Raw genomic sequence first — 21,261 nt, 5'->3', positions numbered from 1 at the left:
ATCGAGCTTCCTCGTTGGGCGAGAATGAAGACTTTCCTTTATGGAATTTTTCAGAGTTGTGTCGCCTGTTCCTCATTGGGCGACCATGAAGCTTTTTCTCTATGGAATCTTCTCGCATGGCCTGACTTTTGGTTCGCTGGGCGAGCTCACCCTTCTCTCGCTCCGTGCTCACCCGACAAGCTTAGTAGGATGCCTTTTTATACTTTTTTTCCAATCCATTGTTTGAGTGCCACAATCTACACAAAAGTAAACCAAATATGAGTAAACATGCACAAACATCATTCTATTAAGGAAATGAGATTTTTATGTTAGAAACTTATAAACCAAGTTAAATAAATTCCTTTTTCACTATGAGATATTACCATATTTTGGGAATTTATCAATGGTTTTCTCCAATGTCTTTGGTCGAAAAGCATGTAACATTGCCTTGTCTTTTTGCAAAAATTCTAACTAATTCCATTATCGAATTAGTACATTAAAATTTCTTCGCTAAATGCTAGTTATGTCCCTATTGAATGTCTGATATTATGGTATGTTTTAGGAGCTGCTGATCTGGTGTAACAGTTGGTGATGGAGTTTGACTATTTTCTTGTTTTTTATTGGAGGAATTTCATGGATCCTTGTTGAATTTTAGAAGGTAGTCGGTTATTTGGAGTTGAGTTCATAAGGAATTTCTCTTTGTGCTAGTTTTTTTCTATGTGATCTTGTAGGTTTACAGGCTCTTGTCGTCTGGTGTTTGTGTATTGTATTTGCACTGTGATTAAGCATGATGCATGACTAGGTGGTTGGTTGTTGGTGCATCTCAGTATCACACATCAATGGAACTACAACTCTTTACAACTTGGATTTTCTTTGCAACACATCCATCTTATGTTCACTTCATACTGCTGGTTGTTGTAATTTATGAACAATAAATGCCCATGGGTATGTTCTAAAATGGCAAAAAAATAAATGTGACAAAATGCCAATAAATATTTGGGAAATAGTCCTACATAGAAAGTGACACTCACATTAAAAACCTTTATAAAGACTTATGTTCATTAACTAAACAAAAGGACAAAAGCGGATAAAGTGCCACATATACTAGTGTGGTTGTCCCAATCATTATGCTCCTTGTCTCCTTCATACACCTCCTCTTCGGTGTCGCCATCGACGACACTGGCTCCAGGGGTCTGAGGGCATGGGTTAGAGACGCTAGTGGCCGCTTGTAGGCGGCACTTGAGCACGACACATCTGAGCAAGCAGGATACTCACGATGTTATACGGCGGCTAGCCTTCAACCAACATGTGGTAAATGGTTTTTGCTCTTGTTTTTTTATTGTTGCTTAAGTTTGAATTTTGAATTTGTAAATAGGTAAGACTTCGTGAATTGTTGCTGAATAAAGACATGTAACTCTTGGAAAACATTGTTGTAGGCGAATCAACACATCTTTTGGTAAAAGTGTTATTGAAAGGATGTTTCATCAAGGGTCGAAACCTTGTGAAACAATACAAACATGTCCTATAAATAAATCATTCTGAATTCAGAAATCACATCATAAAACGCATATCCTCTTCAGATAAATTGTAGAATCTCTTCCCTACATTTGAGTTTTCATTCGTCTTATGCAAACTCGAGTATAGGCTGAATTATCTTGGATATTCCTTCATAGAAACTCTAAGATATTTGAGATTGCTTGAAATATTATAAGGAAGGTGATATGTTCACAATTCCAGCCCGGATCCATTCAATCTAGAAGCTTTATCTAACAATCTTATAATATCTCAAATCATGGTCACCGACGCTTCAGTTTCATGAAACAAAGTGATGAATCGGGACCTTGTTAAGTTAGATAATTTCAATGGAACAAAATTCACCCGTTGGCAAGATAATATGACGTTTCTATTGATTGCCTTGAAGATTCACTATGTCGTAGATCCTAATTTGACATTAATTCCAGAACCAATAGAAGATGATACTGATGAAGTCAATAAGGAACGAAAGAAACAAAAGGAAGGTGAATTTGTATGTCTTGGACATATTCTGGATGCATTATCTTATCATCTATATGATATATATACTGATACCCAATCTGCAACAGAGATCTGGAAGGAACTCGAATTCAAATTCAAGACTGAAGAGAAAGGTACGAAAAAGTTCTTAATATCTAAATACTTTGATTTTAAAATGTTGTACTCCAAGCCGATTCTTGCACAAGTACACGAGTTACAGGTTCTCATGAATAAAATAAAAGTTATAAAAATAGACATTCAATAAGCTTTACAAGTTGGTGTATAATCATTGCAAAATTGCCACCTTTGTGGAAAATTTACTGGAAGAAATTGTTGCTTAGTTATGAGGATTTCTCGTTGGAGAAACTTTAGAAACACCTTCGAAATCAAGGAGGAGACGAAGGATAGAGAAAATTTTGAGTCTACTGGATACTCTAAAGCCAATGTTGTGATTGCAAAAGGAAAGAGGAAACATGATGGCATGAAAAACCATCTTAACCCTAAGAAGGAACATAAAAAGTTCAAGAACTCTAGCTGACCAACAGGACGAAAAGGCGGATGTTATATGTGCGGCAAACCAGACCATTTTTCTCGAGATTGTAGGCATAACAAGTCCAAAAATAAAGTTAACGTTGTTCATGCTAATTACGACATGATTTCTACGGTGACCGAGATATGTCAATCAAAGGAAAAGTGCAAGGATGGTGGTATGATACATGTGCTATCATGCATGTTTCTTATGACAAATCAACATTTAAAACCTATTCTGAAGTAAATGATGGACAAGAAGTGCAGATGGGAAATGAAGTACGATTTAGAGTCGTTAGAACAAGATCCGTCGAACTAAATTTCACTTCCGAAAAAAAAGTCACTCTTTTCATTATACTTCATGAAATGTTGCTGAATGAAGACATACAACTCTTGGAAAACGTTGTTGTAGGCGAAACAACACATCTTTTGGTAAAAGTGTTGCTGAAAGAATGTTGTTTCATCAAAGATCTCAACTTTATGAAACAACACAAACATGACTTACAAATAAATCATTCTGAATTCAGAAATCACATCAAAAAACACATTTCCTCTTCAGATAAATGCTAGAATCTCTTCCATACGTTCAAGTTTTTATCCGTCTTATGCAAACTCGAGTATATGCTGAATTATTTTTAATATTACTGCATAGAAACAATAAGACATTCAAAAATATTTGAAATACTATAAAAAAAAGTGATTCGTTCACGATTTCGACCTAAATATATTCTATCTAAAAACTTTATTTAACATTGATGTCAGTTCAACATTCTCTCAATAGCTTCTTGGACAACCTTATCGAGCAGCTGGTTTCTGTGTGGAGGATAAGTTGCTTAATTAATTTCTGATGTGTGGTTATAATTCTTACATTTTGAAGTAGAATATGTAGTTAGACCACCAGACCATCTCCATCGGAATGTTCCAAGCCTATCTTTTAAACAACGAACCCAATTTATAATAAAGCTACGCTAGGTGGAACTACCGTTCTCTTGTACAAATGCTTTAATAAAAAAATGTGTAATTCAACATTATTTTGATTTTGCAATACATTGAATAGCACTTGAGGTAATGAGGCAATGCTAGTAGCAATTTGACATTATATATTTCATACAATTTTATTTATTTTAAAATAATTTTATTTATTTTAAAATTATTTTATTTATAAATTATATTTATTTAAAAATATTATATTTAAAATTCTTTCTTACAACTTTTAATTTTTTTCACAATTTTTTTTCTTTTATTTTAATTTTAAAATTTATTTTATATTAATATTAGTTTAAATAACTTAATTAATATTTTAAATTAAAATAAAATTTAATTTGAATAAAATATAAGTAAAATGTGAGATCTCATAAGTTTTTTAGAGTTGTATTATTAAGATTCAAATGAATAAGTTGCTTCAAGATGATTTGTTTGTTTTAAAGAGTTTCATACAAACTTAAAAATGATAGCACTATTGGAGATACTCTTAGGTTTATTGGAATTTGTGTTTGTTTTAAGTGTTTTTATCTGGTTTAGAATATGCGAGTCTAGTTGACATGTGTAAACTCACTTGCTTGACATTTCTTATATCTAATCTTGTTTTAGATGTTTTTATCTGATTTAAAATTGACTGAGTCTAGTTGACATGTGTAATTTTAAAAACGTCCATTTTATTCCTATAATTCTTCAAATTAACTCACATTTGTCCTTTTCTTCTAATCTATTAGTTAAAGTCAATTAAAACATCCATTTGCAGCTGATGTGGAAACATTAATGTTGGAAAAGATATTTAGTTTATGTATTCTTTTATTGTTTATTGAGTCTGAGTTGTCTAAAAACCAAGAATCATCTTCAATTAGGTTCATTAAATTCTTCATCTTCTTCCAAAAATTAATGTGAGTGGTGTACAGATAAACCCATTTTAATTCTTTTATCCTACACACAACTTGTGAGTTAATAGGAATATTTTATGGTGCAAAGAGTGCAAATTTTTCAGCACCGAGTTATCAATTTTATAGCAACAATCAGATCTAGTCGAGTCTTCCACATACGATTTTCTACCATGTATGTACTAAGATTCCTCCTATGATTGAAAACTGCAACAAGTTGTATTATGCAAAAGTTCAAAGAAATAAAAATGATAACAAATGCAGAACACAAGTTCAAACATAGAAAAAAGACAACATAGATCCAAGCATATACAGTCAATAATAGATTTATAATAACATTGGTTGCTCGATTGTATATCATGTTATAAGATGTCAAAGAAATAAAAGTCGTTGGTCGAAGTCACATGCGTTGGATGCATCGGCGGCGGGGTTATACTTAGCAGGCGACAATGGATTTCAAAGGGAAGGATTTGATAAAACAACATCATGCATATGATGTTTAGAGAAATAGAACTTGAATTCGGTAAAGAACCTAATGTGAAAATGGAATTTATTTTCTTTGATATAATTAGAAACTTTCCCCTTATAAAAGAGATAATTATTTTTTCTAAAAGAAAAACTTATTTAATTCATTGTTGTGTTAGGTATGAGAAAAAACCTTGCCTATTATTCAATAGATATTAGGCAGTTATATAGTCAATAGTCTGTTACAGAAACAACCAAAGCTAAAAAATAGCCACTACTAACATAAACTAAAAGATTTGTTCAATGTAAACCAACTAACCTATAAAGTAGGACCTTATTCCTACGTAGCATATCTGACCCTAAATTCTAGGAAAAACAAACTAACTGATCTTTTCATACTCTCCCTTAAGCTAATATTATGAAATACATTAGCTTACTACTGCAATGTCACACATTCCTAGTGAAGTTCTAAGCTTTTGAAATGCATTTGCTTTCAACGGCTTGGTCATGATATCTGCAACTTGATCAACACTTGCACAATGGATTAAAGAGATAACTCCTTCTTCGAACAAGTTTCTTAAGAAGTGAAACCGAACATCAATGTGTTTGCTGCGTCCATGCATAACTGGGTTTTTGGACAGCTTGATGGTGGAACTATTATCACAATTTATGCTTATGCAATCTCTTTCTTCATGATCGAGAACCACAAGTATCCTCTTCATCCAAACAGCTTGACAAACACAAACAGTTGATGCTACAAATTCTGCTTTTGTAGTAGAAAGTGTGACTATAGGCTGTTTCTTTGAGCTCCACGCAACAGCTCCTGAACTGAGTAGAAAAGTGTACCCACTTGTACTCTTTCTATCTTCTGCATCACCAGCATAATCATTGTCCGTGTAGGCCTTCAGCTCCTTACCTTGACTGCTCATTTTGTAAAATATTCCCAGATTCATAGTTCCTTTCAAATATCTTAGAACTCTTTTGGCAACTTGTAAATGAAGTTCTGTAGACTTTGCCATATATTTGCTCAACAAACTAGTTGCATACATCAAAATAGGCCTGGTGGATGTAAGGTGCATGAGACTTCCTACAATCTGCTTGTAGTAAGTTTCATCTACTGGCTCACCCTCTGCATCACTATTAATTTGCATGCCTGGTACAGTAGGATTGTTGACAGAATTGCTGTCTAGCATTCCAAATCTTCCTAAAACCTCTTCTGCATAACGTCTCTGACATATGAAAATTCCTTCCTTCTTTTGCAAGACTTCAATTCCTAAGAAGTAGCTCATACATCCCAAGTCTGACATATCAAACTCCCTTATCATGGAGGCCTTGAATTCCAACATTAAGTTCTCATCATCACCAGTGAATATTAAGTCATCAACATAGACACTGACAATAATGATTTTACCTTCTTTGCTTCTCTTGGTGAAGAGAGTTTGTTCATAGTCACAATCTTGCAAACCTTCCTTGATAAAATGAGCTTTGATGCGACTAAACCAAGATCTTGGAGCTTGTTTTAATCCATACAACGCTTTGTGTAGCTGGTACACTAAATGCTCATTCCCTTTTTTTTCATAGCCTCTTGGTTGATCAACAAAAACTTGTTTACTCAACTGACCGTGTAAGAAAGCAGACTTTACATCTAATTGGAAGATCTTCCATCCTTTCTGAGCTGCTGTAGCTATCACTATTCTCACCGTGTCAAGCCGAGCTACTGGAGCAAACACTTCAGAGTAGTCTATTCCCTGCTTCTGAGAGTATCATTTCTCCACTAAACGAGCTTTATGCTTTATGATCTTGCCATTTTCATCTCGCTTAGTCTTGAAAACCCACTTGACTCCAATCTTCTTGACGCCTTTTGGTAGTTCAGATAGTGTCCATGCGTTGTTCTTCTCAATGGAATTTATTTCATTATCCATGGCTTGCCTCCATTTTTGTTCTTTCACTGCATCTTCAAAATGAATTGGATCTTCGGTTCCCGCGTCTTGGACCATTTTAACTTCATCATCATCAGATAAAGAATCTCCACTTACAAAATCATTCAGATATATAGGAGCTCTTCTTACTCTAGGAGCTCTTCTTTCTCTCCCTTGAATTATATCCCTCTCAATTTGGTCTCCTGAAAACTCTATTTCTTCTCCATTTTTACTTTCTGTGACTACCTCCCCATTGCCAAGACTTACTTCTCCATCTTCCTCATTTTCATCTCTCACTTCTCCACTTCCCTCAGCTTCTGTTTTCTCTCCCCATTTTAAATCTATACCAACTTGTGTTTCATATTTTTTTCCAATCCCATTTCTTATCTTCTTGAAAGACCACATCTCGACTTATTATAATTTTGTTTCTAACGACATTGAAAAGTCTATATCCCTTAGTATTTTCACTCACCCCTAAGAAAATGCAAACTGAACTTTTGTTGTCTAGTTTACCTCGTTTGGTGTATGGAATATGAGCATGAGCAAGGCAGCCTCAAACTCTAAAATGATCCACATGTGGTTTGATTCCGCTCCATGCTTCTTGAGGCGTTACATCTTTAACTGCCAAGGTGGGGCAATGGTTGAGAACATGGAAAGTCCAATTTACTGCTTCGGGCCATAATGATTTTGGAATTCCTTTTGCTGATAGTAATGCTCGCACCATACTCATGACTGTTCTGTTTTTTCTCTCCGCAATGCCATTTTGTTGGGGTGTGTAGGCATTTGTAAGTTGCCTTCGAATTCCGTTCTCTTCGCAGAAGTGGACAAAGTTTGTTGAAGTATATTCACCCCCTCTGTCTGTACGAAGACACTTGAGCATCATACCTGCTTCTTTCTTAGCCATACTCTTGAATATTTTGAAACCATTCAGAGTATCCGATTTTTCAGCTAGCAAATAAGCCCATGCTTTTCGACTATAGTCATCAATGAAACTTAAGAAGTACCTCTTCCCACTGTTGGAGATGGGAGATATGGGACCACAAATGTCGGAATGAACGAGCTCCAGGGGCTGTGTTGATCTCCATGAACACTGCTTTGGAAAGGAGTTTCTTGTTTTCTTTCCATTCAAGCAATCCACACATGTGACAGTTGAGGCTGGGAACTTTGGAAGACCATGAACCATGTCTTTGTTCTGCAGCGTGCGTAAGCTCTTATAACTGAGACGACCATAGCGTTCATGCCAGAGTTTTGAAAGATCAACTCCATTTGTATTGAGACAAGTCACCTCCGTATTCTTTCCTTCTCGTGTTCCACGTGTTTCTAGTGGTTCAGACAGGATAGTGAACATTCTGTTTGCACTCATGATAGATTTCACAATCAATCCTCTTTGAGGATGATATATACTGCATGCTTCTTCTTGAAACAACACTGCCAAACCTTTTTCCTGGAGATGACCGACGCTCAATAAGTTGTTCTTAAGTTCAGGTACAAAATAAACATCCCCAACGATGTACAAGATTCCTCATAGCATTAGTTTGACAACACCTTTTCCAGCTACTTCCATTTTATTATTGTTTCCAAGTTTGACAGAATGAGAGAAAGTCATATCCAAACTTGAAAACATACCTTTGTTATTACACATATGATTCGAGCATCCTGAATCAACAAACCATATATCTTTCCTCTTTGTCTCACCCACATATGCCATGAGCAGGAGATCATCTTCTTCCAGCTCTACATAATTTGCTTCTCTGTTCCACATAGGACATTCATATTGGAAATGTCCTAACTTATGGCAATTGAAGCATTCGACAGTTGCTTTGTTGACGCTGAATCTTCCTCTACCTCGACCATGCCCTCGAGGTGAACCTCTGCCTCTGCCTCTTGCAAAAATTATTCTTTCTTCCACTTTAAGAGCATGGTCTTCATCTTCTCTGTTGACTTTGGGTCGGTTGAACTTTTGTTCATGCATCACTAATGAACTTTGTAGTTCATCAATGGAGATGTCATCTGTGTCCTTTGATTCTTCAATAGACACCACCACATAAGTAAATTGGTCTATTAGAGTCCGCAAGATCTTCTCCACGGTCTTTGAATTCGGCTTATCTTCTCCATTGCTGCGTAATTTGTTTGATACCACCATTACGCTTGCAAAGTAGTCAGTGATAGTCTCTCCTTTCTTCATTTCAAGGATTTCAAATTCTCTTCGCAAAGCATTTCGCAGAGATTTCTTCACTTTCTCATTTCCTCTGAACTTCTTTTTCAATGATTCCCACACGATTTTGGATGTGCTTCGATCCAAAATCTGCTCAAACACATTTCTGTCTATTGCTTGGTAGAGGTAATGTTTTACCTGATGATCTTTGATTAGCACAAATTCCTCAACTGGTTTTTCAAAACCAGTTTCCACCAGATTCTAGAGACCCTTTGCCCTCAATAGATTTTCCATTAGTTCGCTCCAATGATCATAATGACCATCAAAATGGGGAATTTTGGTAAGTGTTTTATCGTCACTCATTCTCTCGATTTTAATTCTCACATGTTGCTGCAGCAGTTTAGTTCGCTCGTTCTGATACCAGATGTTAGGTATGAGAAAAAACCTTGCGTATTATTCAATAGATACTAGGCTGTTATATAGTCAATAGTCGGTTACAGAAACAACCAAAGCTAAAAAATAGCCACTACTAACATAAACTAAAAGACTTATTCAATGTAAACCAACTAACCTATAAACTAGGACCTTATTCTTACGTAGCATATCTGGCTTTAAATACTAGGAAAAACAAACTAACTGATCTTTTCATGTTGAAGTATTAATTTTGAAAGTTTTATTTGGTTAATTTTTCAAAAGAAAAAACTTATTTGATTAATTTGTTCTTCAATAATTTATACAAGTTTCCATTAAAGAAGAAGATGAACTTCAGGTCTTAAATTGGTGAAAATGCATGTTTAAATGGTGAATATTATGAGATGGACGCAAACTAAGATATGACATAGACAAAATGTATCTCTATTTGAGTGAAATAGAAGAAAAGAACATGTGACTTCTTTTAAAGGACCAATGTAACATTTTTAAATTTAAAGAATTAAAATAAATTCTGAATAAAAGATATGGACATAAAAATGGATTAAAACATTAATCTATTGACTTAAAAGAAACACATAATAGTACATAACTTAAAAAATCAAACTTGACAATTTTAAAGTTAAGGAAATCGCTTGAAGGACAAGAAAAAAACACATTTAAGCGAGAAATAAAGGCTAAAATCAGAAAGTTCACAATAATCAAGCTTTCCATAGGATAAATCAAGCTTCCTATCTGACAGTGACGCACTCTCATTGAATATTCAACGAACCCTTTCAAACCCAGCCATTTCTTTGTTGACTTATTCCAAAACAAACCTTTAAACTATCCACACCAAGCCATGTAACTTATCCTGCTACTCACACTCCGGCTAACTAATTCCGGCATGGATACCCCACCGTTCCACTTCCTCTACTTTCTCCTCCTTATCCCCTCCACTCTCGCCCTCGATTTCATCTTCAACTCCTTCAACACAACCACCAACCTCACTCTCATCAACGACGCTCGGGTCGAATCTCCCATCATCCGCATGACCAACGACACCAACAAATTCTCTCTCGGAAGAGTTTTCTACCACACTAAACTCCCCATGAAACCTTCTTCCAATTCCTCAAACATCACTTCCTTCTCCACTTCCTTCATCTTCTCCATCTTACCAGATGTCCCCAATAGCCCCGGCTTCGGTCTCGCTTTCGTCCTATGCAACACAACCTCCCCTCCCGCCGCATTATCTAGCCAATACTTCGGCTTATTCTCAAGCGCTAAAACCGCTACCGTTTTCCCTCTTCTCGTCGTCGAATTTGATACCGGGCAAAACCCTGAATTCAACGACGAAAACAACAACCACATCGGAATTGATCTCAATAACATCTTATCCAAAAAACAAACACCTGCCGGTTATTTCAATTCCACCGGAAGCTTCGTATCTGTTCAAATGAACAGCGGTGAAAACATCCGAGCTTGGATCGATTTCGACGGCAAGAATTTGGAGATAAACGTTACTGTTGCTCCCGTCGGTGTTTCACAACCTTCAAAACCAACGCTTTCGTATAGAGATCCTGAAATGGCTAATTATGTTTCTCCTGAAATGTTTGTTGGATTTTCAGCTTCCAAAACGAATTGGATTGAAGCACAGAGAGTTCTCGCATGGAGCTTCAGCGACTCAGGGACTTCGAGGGAGTTAAACACGGCGAATTTACCAGTGTTCAAGCGAAAATCGGCGTCTTCACTTTCTGGCAAAGCGATTGCAGGGATTGCAGTTGGTTGTTTTGTTTTTGCTTTGAGTTGTGCGAGTGTGTTTATATTATTATATCTTCGATGGCGAAAAAACAAAAGAAAAGAAGAAGAAGATGACGTTGAAGATTGGGAAATGGAGTATTGGCCGCATAGATTCTCTTACGATGAACTAAGCATAGCCACAAAGGGTTTTCAAACTGTTATAGGCTATGGAGGGTTTGGAAGTGTTTACAAAGGGACTCTCATGAACAAAACATTGGTTGCGGTTAAACGTGTAAAACATGATTCTAAACAAGGGTTAAAAGAATTCATGGCGGAAATTTCAAGTATGGGAAGGCTTCAGCATAAGAATTTAGTACAAATGCGTGGATGGTGTAGAAAGGGTAATGAACTCATGTTGGTTTATGATTACATGCCTAATGGAAGCTTAAACAAATGGGTTTTTGATAAATCCGCACAAATTCTGGGATGGGATCAGCGTCGTAGGATTCTTGTTGATGTTGCAGAGGGTCTTAACTATCTTCATCATGGTTGGGACCAAGTTGTTATCCATAGGGATGTTAAATCTGGTAACATTTTGTTGGATGCTGATATGAGGGGAAGATTGGGAGATTTTGGTTTGGCTAAGCTTTACCAACATGGACAAGTTCCAAATACTACACGTGTGGTGGGAACGTTGGGGTATTTGGCGCCGGAAGCTGCAACGGCTGCGGCCCCAACTTCTGCGAGTGATGTGTATAGTTTCGGGGTGGTGCTGTTGGAGGTGGCTTGTGGGAGGAGGCCGTTGGAGACGGATGTGGTGGTGGAGGAGATTGTGCTTGTTGATTGGGTGAGGGATTTGTATGCAGGAGGGCATGTGGTTGAAGCTGCTGATTCTAGGATTAAGGGTGAGTTTGATGTGGATGATATGGAGATGGTGTTGAAGCTTGGGTTGGCCTGTTGTCATCCTGAGCCGGATAGGAGACCTACCATGAAGGAAGTTGTTGCGTTTCTTCTTGGGGAGGATGCAACAGAGGCGCCGGGGAAAGTTTTGTCCGATTTGGCTCATGGTGATGACAATGGTGGTGGTGGCGGCGGGGGCAGGGAATCGAATGAAGAGGCCCCTTTGCATTCCTCTATTCCTATATGACGAGTGACTTCACTGCATCATATGGTTGGAATTTTGTGATTGGATTTTTATGGATTGTCTTTGATAATTGGCAAGTTTCCTGTATAGGGTTAGATTATTTCCACTTTCAATAAAGTCCTTAGATACACTAATTATGTTAGGAAATTTGGTGCTTGTATAAGAGAGTGTGATTTAGTTGCTTTCCATTATCGTTCATTATCCTTATTTGGATGGATGAACATGTATAATGTATGTATATATGAATAATGACAAATGGATAGATCATTATTCTTCCTGTATAGATGACTGTTTTCTAAAGTGAACATATTTGTTAGTGATACTTTTTTAAATCACATTCAAGAATAAAAAAGGGAAGCTGTTGATTACAGAAAATTTGTGAGATGTGAGATATCACAACTACTTTTTTGAAAAAGGGTGCTCTGGTTAGTGATGACTGATGACTACATGTAAAATATATATGATTCTACAAGTGAGATACTCAGAAAGCTTATTGAACTACATAACTATAGGAATCTGAAAACTTGAGAATGAAGCCAATTTTTAGAGTACTAAAGAGTGAAGTTGAGAGAATGCAAAGTGAAGCATGGTTCTGTTCTCTTTACACCTAACTTGAAACACTCAGATTCCTGCTGACACGCGGCTGCCACAGATTCCTTCATGCTCTCAGTTCCACAAACCAAACCTCCAACATTAGATCCACACGATTCATTCTTGAACTTGACTAATATATCTGTTCAACTCAAATGTAATTTACTCAAGATGTCAATTTTTCAGTCAATATAATATTTTTAGAAATGCAAGGAAAGAAACAAATTAGATAACTTCAAGATCATTTTTAATTTCAGCTAAGCATAGATCAAAGGGGCTTATTTCCTTCTGCGACATCGGCGGAATCCCTTTCTTCAACCTTCTCCATCTCAACACAAATGCTATCAATGCGCTGCAAGATAAAGCTACGACAAAAGCAGCTATCAGAAGTAAATCCACAATCCAAGAGGGAATTTTTCTTTGGACTTTCTTCTGAATGAAATTATAGTATGGTTGAAACAAATTAGAAAAGTAAGGAAAGTGATGGAACAACATCCACGATAGCAGCAATCCAAACTGGACTTTCAAGTCCATATGCTGCATAATATTTTGAGCTCACACTGTCCAATTTCAGGGTTTTCACTTTCACAAACTCATTTAGCAGCTCCGTAATTCCCATTTCTAGTTGTGTTTCATGACAAACAACTTTACTTTCAAATGAAACTTTCGGCTTGCTTGGTTGAGTAGCAGATGCGTGATTGAATGCAACAAACAAACATCTTGTGCCCTCTTTATGACATGTACACGTTGTATCCTTGATGGAAACTTACTTCTGTTGATGGACGAATCAATCTCGGCCAAAATGCTCAGAAATGATGTTATCGCATTTCCTCTGACAACCATATGTACACTGTCATGTCTGCAGACAAATTTTTCTGTTATTTCAAATAATCTTATAAAAAAGTCTATTAGAAATTTCAAAGCACCTTGTGTAATGTTATGTTTACTTTAAAAAGTCTAATGAAGCAGGTCCATAGGGTTCTTCCATTGCAACAGGTATACCCTTTCTTTTGTTAGCACCTTTGTTTAGCTCGGTTTGTATCAAATCATAAAGAGTATTGGTCCACCACCCTTGGCATTTAATCACAACACTTGTAAGGTTATACTTTAGCCCTGCAAATAGTCGGAAAAAAATCGTTGACATAGAAATATGTCTCCAACTATAATTCAATTTCAGATCTTTGTAAGGAAATTAAATACTTGGATCTTTCAGCAGAATTAACTCCATAGCTTCACAGGGAAAACTCTAGCTGAAACTATGCATGTTTTCGATCTTGATTGAATTATAGGGAGTAGTTTGTCGAGGCTAAAAAAAAAAACCTCCTGGGAAGACCGTATAGAAGTGCTTATCTCCTACATGAAACAAGAAAAATACTAGAAAGAATATATGTGGGGAATAGAAAACTTCAAACTTTCTTCTTCTAATTTGAGAAAGTGAATTAAGAAGGAAAATTTTACACTATGTTTCATCCATTATTTTATTTAATATTTTAACTAATTATTTTCATCCATTTTTTTATTTAATATTTATTTTTATAAAATTAAAATTTTCTTTTATACAATACTCTTTTTTATTAAATAATTTTTTTTATAAAATAAAAAATATATATTTTATTTAATTTTATTATAATAAATTTTAAATAAACATAAATATTTTAACTATCTACGTTCATATTTGATATGTCGAATGGATATTATCTATATTTTATATTTAATGTTATAATATAAAATTGCGATTGTACTCTTAAGAAATTAAAATGCAAATATTAAATAATATTCTTAACTTATATATTTTAAAATAATGATAAAATAAAATAAAATATATATTTAGTTAATTTAAAATTTTAAAATAGGTATAAAAGTTCTAAGTGAAAATAATTAAGACAAATATATAGAGATGAAACAAATTAATCTAATGTAATTATATATTATTTTAAAACTAAGTGAAAAAAATTTCAACTAAGTTTTAGTAATTTATTAATCTACTGTAATTATACACGATATATTAAAGATATGATGAAACAAATTAACATGAATGGTCTGTGGTGCAATGGGTATGTTTGACTCCTGATCAGAATGTTGTGTGTTTGATTATTGTTGGCTGCAAAATTAACTTTTCTTTTCACAAAAAAACACACTCAGGTGCCAGATGCATTGGCGCCTCTTCATGAGGCACACTCAGGCGCCATGAGGCCCAATGCATATGCGCCAATGCATCTGATGCCTCCTCTCCAAAGTTGGTTATTTTGGTTTTTTTTTTGAAAATATGGTTATTTTCATATTTTTTTTGAAAAAGTTGGTTATTTTAAAAAAAAAATCAGATAACTAGACCGATAACAAGTATAATCTCTCCCGCTAGTACATACGTCCCGTCTTTTGCCACTTCCAAATCTGTTTTCAAAAATATGATTTCAGAATATTTTATAAGCTCTCTAAAATAGCTTATGAAGAAAATTTTCGAAAAGACTTCACCTTGTGTTGGATACGGTGGCTTACACCCCAACACAAGGTATAAGGTATGCTACTCAATAGCATCATGAGATGATGAATACCCATTTCGGACAATGGGATGTTCTTGCGCGACATGATTTTTAACTAGGATCCGTACAGGTTGAGGTTGAGCAGGATTGCTTACTTGAGGTGGAATGACATTCTCAGTGACTGCAGTCCGTTGAATGTTGTCCTCTCTCTTTGCCAAAGCTATCATGACCTCCATAAGTTGGTGTATCTTATTTTTCATCAAGTTAACATCATCTCTTAGTGCAACATGGCTTTGCTCTAATACATCATGATCCTTCGAGAGCCGTTTCAAGTCCGATAATGGTGTCAGAAAATCAGCTGTGGGTTATGGATAAAATATGGGATGAGTTTTTTTTTTGTTTTGAAAATGATGATGAAATGCAAATGCATGATATTTTTTGTTCTTGATATGTAAAAATGCAATGCCATGTAATTCATGCTTTCAATGTAATGTCAAATATGGACTCAGGAGGTTATGAGTAACAGAACCACTGAATAACCTATCTAGGAATGCTCATAACAACCAGATATCACTAAGCTTTTCTACCCAACCTCTCACAAGGGGTAGCTTTAGGGTTGCGTTAACAAGGAAATGATTTAGAGTCACGAATCATGTTCAAAATTTTCTCGCAATAGTGGGGAGGCCACATCGTGATGAAAACTCCAAACATATCTAATTTAAGTGGGATATTCGTATTACCTTAGTGAGGTGTAGACCCCCTAGATTAATACTACACAATCGCAAATCATGAGAACGAGTTTCTGGTTCAAGAGGTTCCTAGAGTCATGAACCTTATTTATAATTTCAGCGCAATAGTGGGCTAGCCACATCGAAGTGAAAGTTCCAAACAGATCTAGTCTAGGTGGAGTTTTCGTATTGTTCCAACGAGGTTTAAACCCCTCGATTCAATATTACACAACTTCTGATTCTAAGGTTTTTCTCAAAGCCCGGGTACGAAGCTTATCTCACAATATGTATCAAACACAAAGATCACCCATCACAGTATTAGAGAATCAAGTCATAAATAGCAAATATAAAAAAGGTGGAAGAAAGCAAATATATAATTTTAACATTTATCGCAAATTGAAATAAATTAGGCTTGACTCTCTCTAGCTTGGAGCATAGTCCCCAACTATCGTACCTCGAAAAATACAATCCTTCACGAAGCGTATTGCACACTCGCGGAAAATGATTCAAACCGAGTCGCCACCGAACTTTATTTATTCCAAAAGAGGAAAGGGAAAATATTAATAAAATCCTTTAAAGAAAAAGAAAATGGTCATCACAACCAAATTCGGGTTCGATAATCGATAACATAAGGGGAAAGTATTAACACCCATCACGTCCGTTGTACTCAACGGGAACCTTTTAGTTAAATTTGCAATTGAATGTTAACTTATATTAATTGTTTTCTTCAAGTGATCAAAAGATATAAAAGGAGAATAAAAAGGGGTCGCAAAAATATTTTTATTCAGGTGCTTGATAAGATTGTGAGTCTTGCTCCTACGTATCCTCGAGTGCGATGAGGAATTCAAAGTGACGTAGTTCTGGACAAGACAAAGGATATTTTTGGTGTTTTTTTATCATAGTGCTTGACGAGACGTGAATCTCGCTCCAAAAAGAAAAGTGTACATAAAACATTTTCTACTTTAAATATATTCAAAAAAAGTTCACCCTAACTTTTTTATTAAAATAATTAATAGTTACAAATATCTATAATATTATCAAAAGGATTATATAATAATGTAAAAATTAACTATCTCCAAGAATAAAATTTACTATTTAAAAATAAGAAATTGGTTTTATTATAAAAAAACTTAATTAATTATATTCGGGTGAATAATTATATTGGTATATAATTAATATCACATTATTACTTAGTTTATTTATAATATATAATAGAATAATATAAAGTATATGATTTTTTATGTAATGCCATTATCTCTACGTATCGCATCATCTTTAATGTAAGTGTACAAGTTTACATTATCATCTTGCATCATATAATATATTTTAATGAAAACATTTATAAATATCATATATTTTTATGAAAACACTTATAAACAATATAGAAGTCGTGAATAACTGAATATAGTTTAACTCACACCCAGTAGGTATGGACTAATCATTTCTCACTAGATGCTTTAGTAGGTGGAGAAACATGCATTGTCATTAGATATCCCCTCATCTTGAATAAAACTTACCTTCCAGTAGCTAAAGTTTTATTTATACAATATGTATACAATACTTTATAGTTGGAATGTGCATGGCCATAATAGCATAAAATGTCTGAGTTTTGTGTTTCGGTAACTTAAAGTTAGTCTTGGAATGATAAGTCTAGCTTTTCATACTCATCTATATAAACTAAATGAGACAAATATATTAAGTTATTGGTTTGAGACACTATCAAATGTTTTATTGGCAGATAATGTCTTTTTATAAGTGAAATCAGTTTCAATTTTTTATTGTAATGATTTAAATTGACTCATATGTGCTATCTGTTCTGGGACAATGTTTAGTTCTTGGACAATGTTGTGGGGTATGATATAAATTAATTTATATGTATATTTATACGACTTTCTATTTTTTTATTAGTTATTTTTTGTATTTAACTTTGTTTTGTATTAGCTCTTATTTTTATAGTATAAGTGTATCTTGACATTCTTAATAATAACATTATTGAGGTTGATTTGCCAATTCATTTGAAATGATGTAAATTATTATTGTTTTGCTTCTTAAAATTGAGATACACCATCTGTAAATTAGGTTCCTTTAACAAGTGATTAGTATGCTCCTTAGAATTAATTTTATCGATATAAAAAATATTGGTTTGAAGGAAATATGATGTAAATGAAATTAAATATAATATAATTATCAAATATTTTACACTCATGATAATTAAAATAGAGTGTAATATATCATATTTTTACATCCTATTTAAAAGAATAAGGTGTAAATTTGTTGACATTCATAGTAACTATTATTTATTTTATACCCAAATTTTATCAAATGGGGTGTAAATTTGTTTGATTTAAATGTATATATGTAACAATTTACACCCGTTTTTCTTAAAAAGGATGTAATATACCATCTATTTATACTCGTTTTAAAACGGGTGTAAATTCACCATACATTTCTCACCATTTGAATTCACACCCTTTAATAACGGGTGCAAAAATATATAAAAATTCATCTTTCTGCACTAGTGGTTGGATCGAGTGTTTATGTTGGTTCTTTTTTTAGAATGATTAATTTTAATCTTGAGTTAAAAGTTAACTAAGATAACAATGCAATCAAAAGGAAAGTGATACAATTATTATACTTCATGGAAATGAGGATACATTTTGTCGAATGGGGATATAATAAAGCGATTGAAATGCAAGTCTATTAAACAAGTATAAAAAAAGAAGTTCGTTGTAAGAAGGTCCGAGAGAAAGCCACGGGACCGGAAACCGAAATTGAGAGCACCGAATTTAGCTCTAAATTAAGCTAACTTAAAACAGATTCATGTAGGAATCACTCTATAAGAAACTGAGAAAAAAATATATGCGTCCAAATGTGTTCGGACGCAAAATCAAATGTATGCTCTGAATTTACAACGCAATAATAAACCAGACAACGACAAAGTATCGTTTGCTCACATATCAAAGATTAACATATAGAAATGAAAATGGCAGCACAAAATTAAATACAAGCTCATATGGGAGATGCAAAAATAATATGGTCAGGATACAAGTATCAAGTTGACTTGGGCCCAACCATATAAGACACTAAAAATACCTTAGTTTAATAAAATAAATAAATAAAATAAAATGACTAAATAAAAAAAACACACATTCTAAAATAATATAAAAATAAAATAAAATGACTATATAGATAACTCTTTTTATTTTTTACGAACATGTTGACAAAAAAAATAAAAATAAAAGGATAAAAAATGAAAAAAAATCAGGCGCGAAAATGAAAGAAAAATTCAAATGATTGCACCACAATGATAAGCGCGAAATAAACTTCTCAGAAACATACAAGTTTTGATCAAATTTTGAAGTAAAAAATGACTGGTTAAAAGACTCTGGCGGATCAAAATGTGACCTGAAAAGTACTCGAAAAAATCAAACGAGCACACCAGGTTAAACTACGCAAACTGTAGATTAAAAAAACTAATGTCTGCAAGTTTGATTTTGAAATTTTTTGCCCGCTAATTTGATACATATTTGAAAAATGATTTGACCGATCTATCTGTAGATCTAAGAAAAAATTTTGACTGACATTTTATGCATTAAGAGGAATGAAATGCATGCTATGATATGTAGAGATGCAAAAGTTATGATGTATGTATCGACTCGGTGATTTAGGGTCAAAATTAGGGTGTGACAGTTGACTTGGGTTGTCATTTGAAGATTAACAAGTTTTGAAGTCAAGAGGAGTCTAAAGAAGTGAATGGAGATGTATTTGATAATTGTGAAAGGCTTATCATCAAAGGTTTATAAGACGCAACGTTAGATGTAAAATATTTAGATGATGTCAAAATTACAGGTGGATGTTCTTATATGCCTAGGGTGTGGAGTTTTCTTAGCAATATATTTGAAGTATAAGAAATCTATAACGATATAAATCCTTTGGACGTAGTTGTTTCCAGTGCAACAGTGGTAAGAGCTATTACTCCAGGTGTCCTTATTGAAAATCTTCACTTTTCAAATATTCAACTTACTCCTCTTTCTCTTAGAGTTCAACTTACTCCTCAAACTCTGAACCTAGTGCACTCCGATTCGAAGAAGTAAAACGATGTGTGTTCTATAAAGATAATCAATCTTCGGATTAATCTTCTCAAGGCTTCTAATCATCGGTCCTCCATAAAGCTTTGGTTTATTACTCTGATACGAGAAGCCTCTGACGTTATCAAGGTTTGAAGTCTTTCACTTAACAACTCTATAGAATTGTGTCACTAGTCTTTGGATCAAGGGTCTGAACACCAGGTTCTGAAGACTCTCTCATACAGACTTTGATTCTTCTATGCATGCTTCATCAACTCTCTTTCTAAAGCCTATGAAGATTAGAATATAATATCAATAAGTTTTACGTGAGAAAATAGTACACAATACAAGAATAATATTCTTTCCATTACACTGATTTCATGGGAAAAGGATTATACTATTATAACATTTTGTCTCCCATTTTTACAAGTTGTTATGTAAGACTACTTGTGGAATTCTTGCTTCCCTCTAATGGATCTTTCTATTGCATATATAAAGGAGTCTTGGAATAATAGAACGGTAACCAACAACTTCTACGTGAACATTTCATTACTATGAAAATTTTGAGTGAAAGAAAAGCATACACGTAAGGATTTTTGTTCATATACTTTCATAGAAAACATTTTTTGTGTGTAAATCTTTATAATACATTTCTGTAATCTAATTTCGTAGAACCATCTATGTAACACACTTTTTTCTCAACATTTGAGTTGTCTTTGTTGTTGTAATCGAGTTTTGTAATAGTGAATTAAGTCCTTGTGATAAGGAGAAATCACCTTGGCAGATGGATTGTGTTAGGACAAGATTTAGTTCTGCATCTATACCTTGAGTTTTGATGATAACAATGTTGTATTTATGTGAGAATAATTTTGGTACCCTAATGGTTTGTTATTGTGTAGCTTTAACAACCAGTTCTGATTCTGAATATATGACGTGCAATGCCATCAGTTTCTGAACAATGAGTTCCAATTCTGCTTCTACGCTAGTCATAAGAAGTCCTGAAAGATGTTCAATGTTGATGTTGTAGTGATCTTTCTGCTTCTATGTAGAAGCTTCTGAGGAGGTGCTATGTTGCTACTGCAACATTTTCTCAGTTCGTACTTTTGGACGTGACTTTGATCACCAAACTTCTGAAGAATGGCAAACTTCTGAAGTTGTATTATATAGCTG

The 21,261-nt window shown here is 34.3% G+C and overlaps 2 protein-coding genes across 2 annotated transcripts; one reads left to right on the top strand and one right to left on the bottom strand.

Annotated features, from left to right (window-relative positions):
- The first annotated feature begins 10,009 nt into the window (after positions 1 to 10,009).
- LOC127073969 (L-type lectin-domain containing receptor kinase S.1) lies at positions 10,010 to 12,508 on the top strand. The gene has a single exon (XM_051015218.1). It carries the CDS (start codon positions 10,249 to 10,251, stop codon positions 12,226 to 12,228), a length of 1,980 nt encoding a protein of 659 aa, XP_050871175.1. The 5' UTR covers positions 10,010 to 10,248; the 3' UTR covers positions 12,229 to 12,508.
- Positions 12,509 to 12,591: 83 nt separating this feature from the next.
- Positions 12,592 to 14,184, bottom strand: LOC127073970 (ferric reduction oxidase 8, mitochondrial). Its single transcript, XM_051015219.1, has 3 exons — positions 14,017 to 14,184; positions 13,764 to 13,929; positions 12,592 to 13,675 (listed from the first exon to the last, which is right to left on the bottom strand). Exons 1-3 carry the CDS (start codon positions 14,042 to 14,044, stop codon positions 13,438 to 13,440), a joined length of 432 nt encoding a protein of 143 aa, XP_050871176.1. The 5' UTR covers positions 14,045 to 14,184; the 3' UTR covers positions 12,592 to 13,437.
- Positions 14,185 to 21,261: the final 7,077 nt, after the last annotated feature.

Source organism: Lathyrus oleraceus, chromosome 4 (assembly GCF_024323335.1).
Source record: "Lathyrus oleraceus cultivar Zhongwan6 chromosome 4, CAAS_Psat_ZW6_1.0, whole genome shotgun sequence".
NCBI lineage: Eukaryota > Viridiplantae > Streptophyta > Magnoliopsida > Fabales > Fabaceae > Lathyrus > Lathyrus oleraceus.
This window is presented reverse-complemented; position numbering and strand designations above follow the sequence as displayed.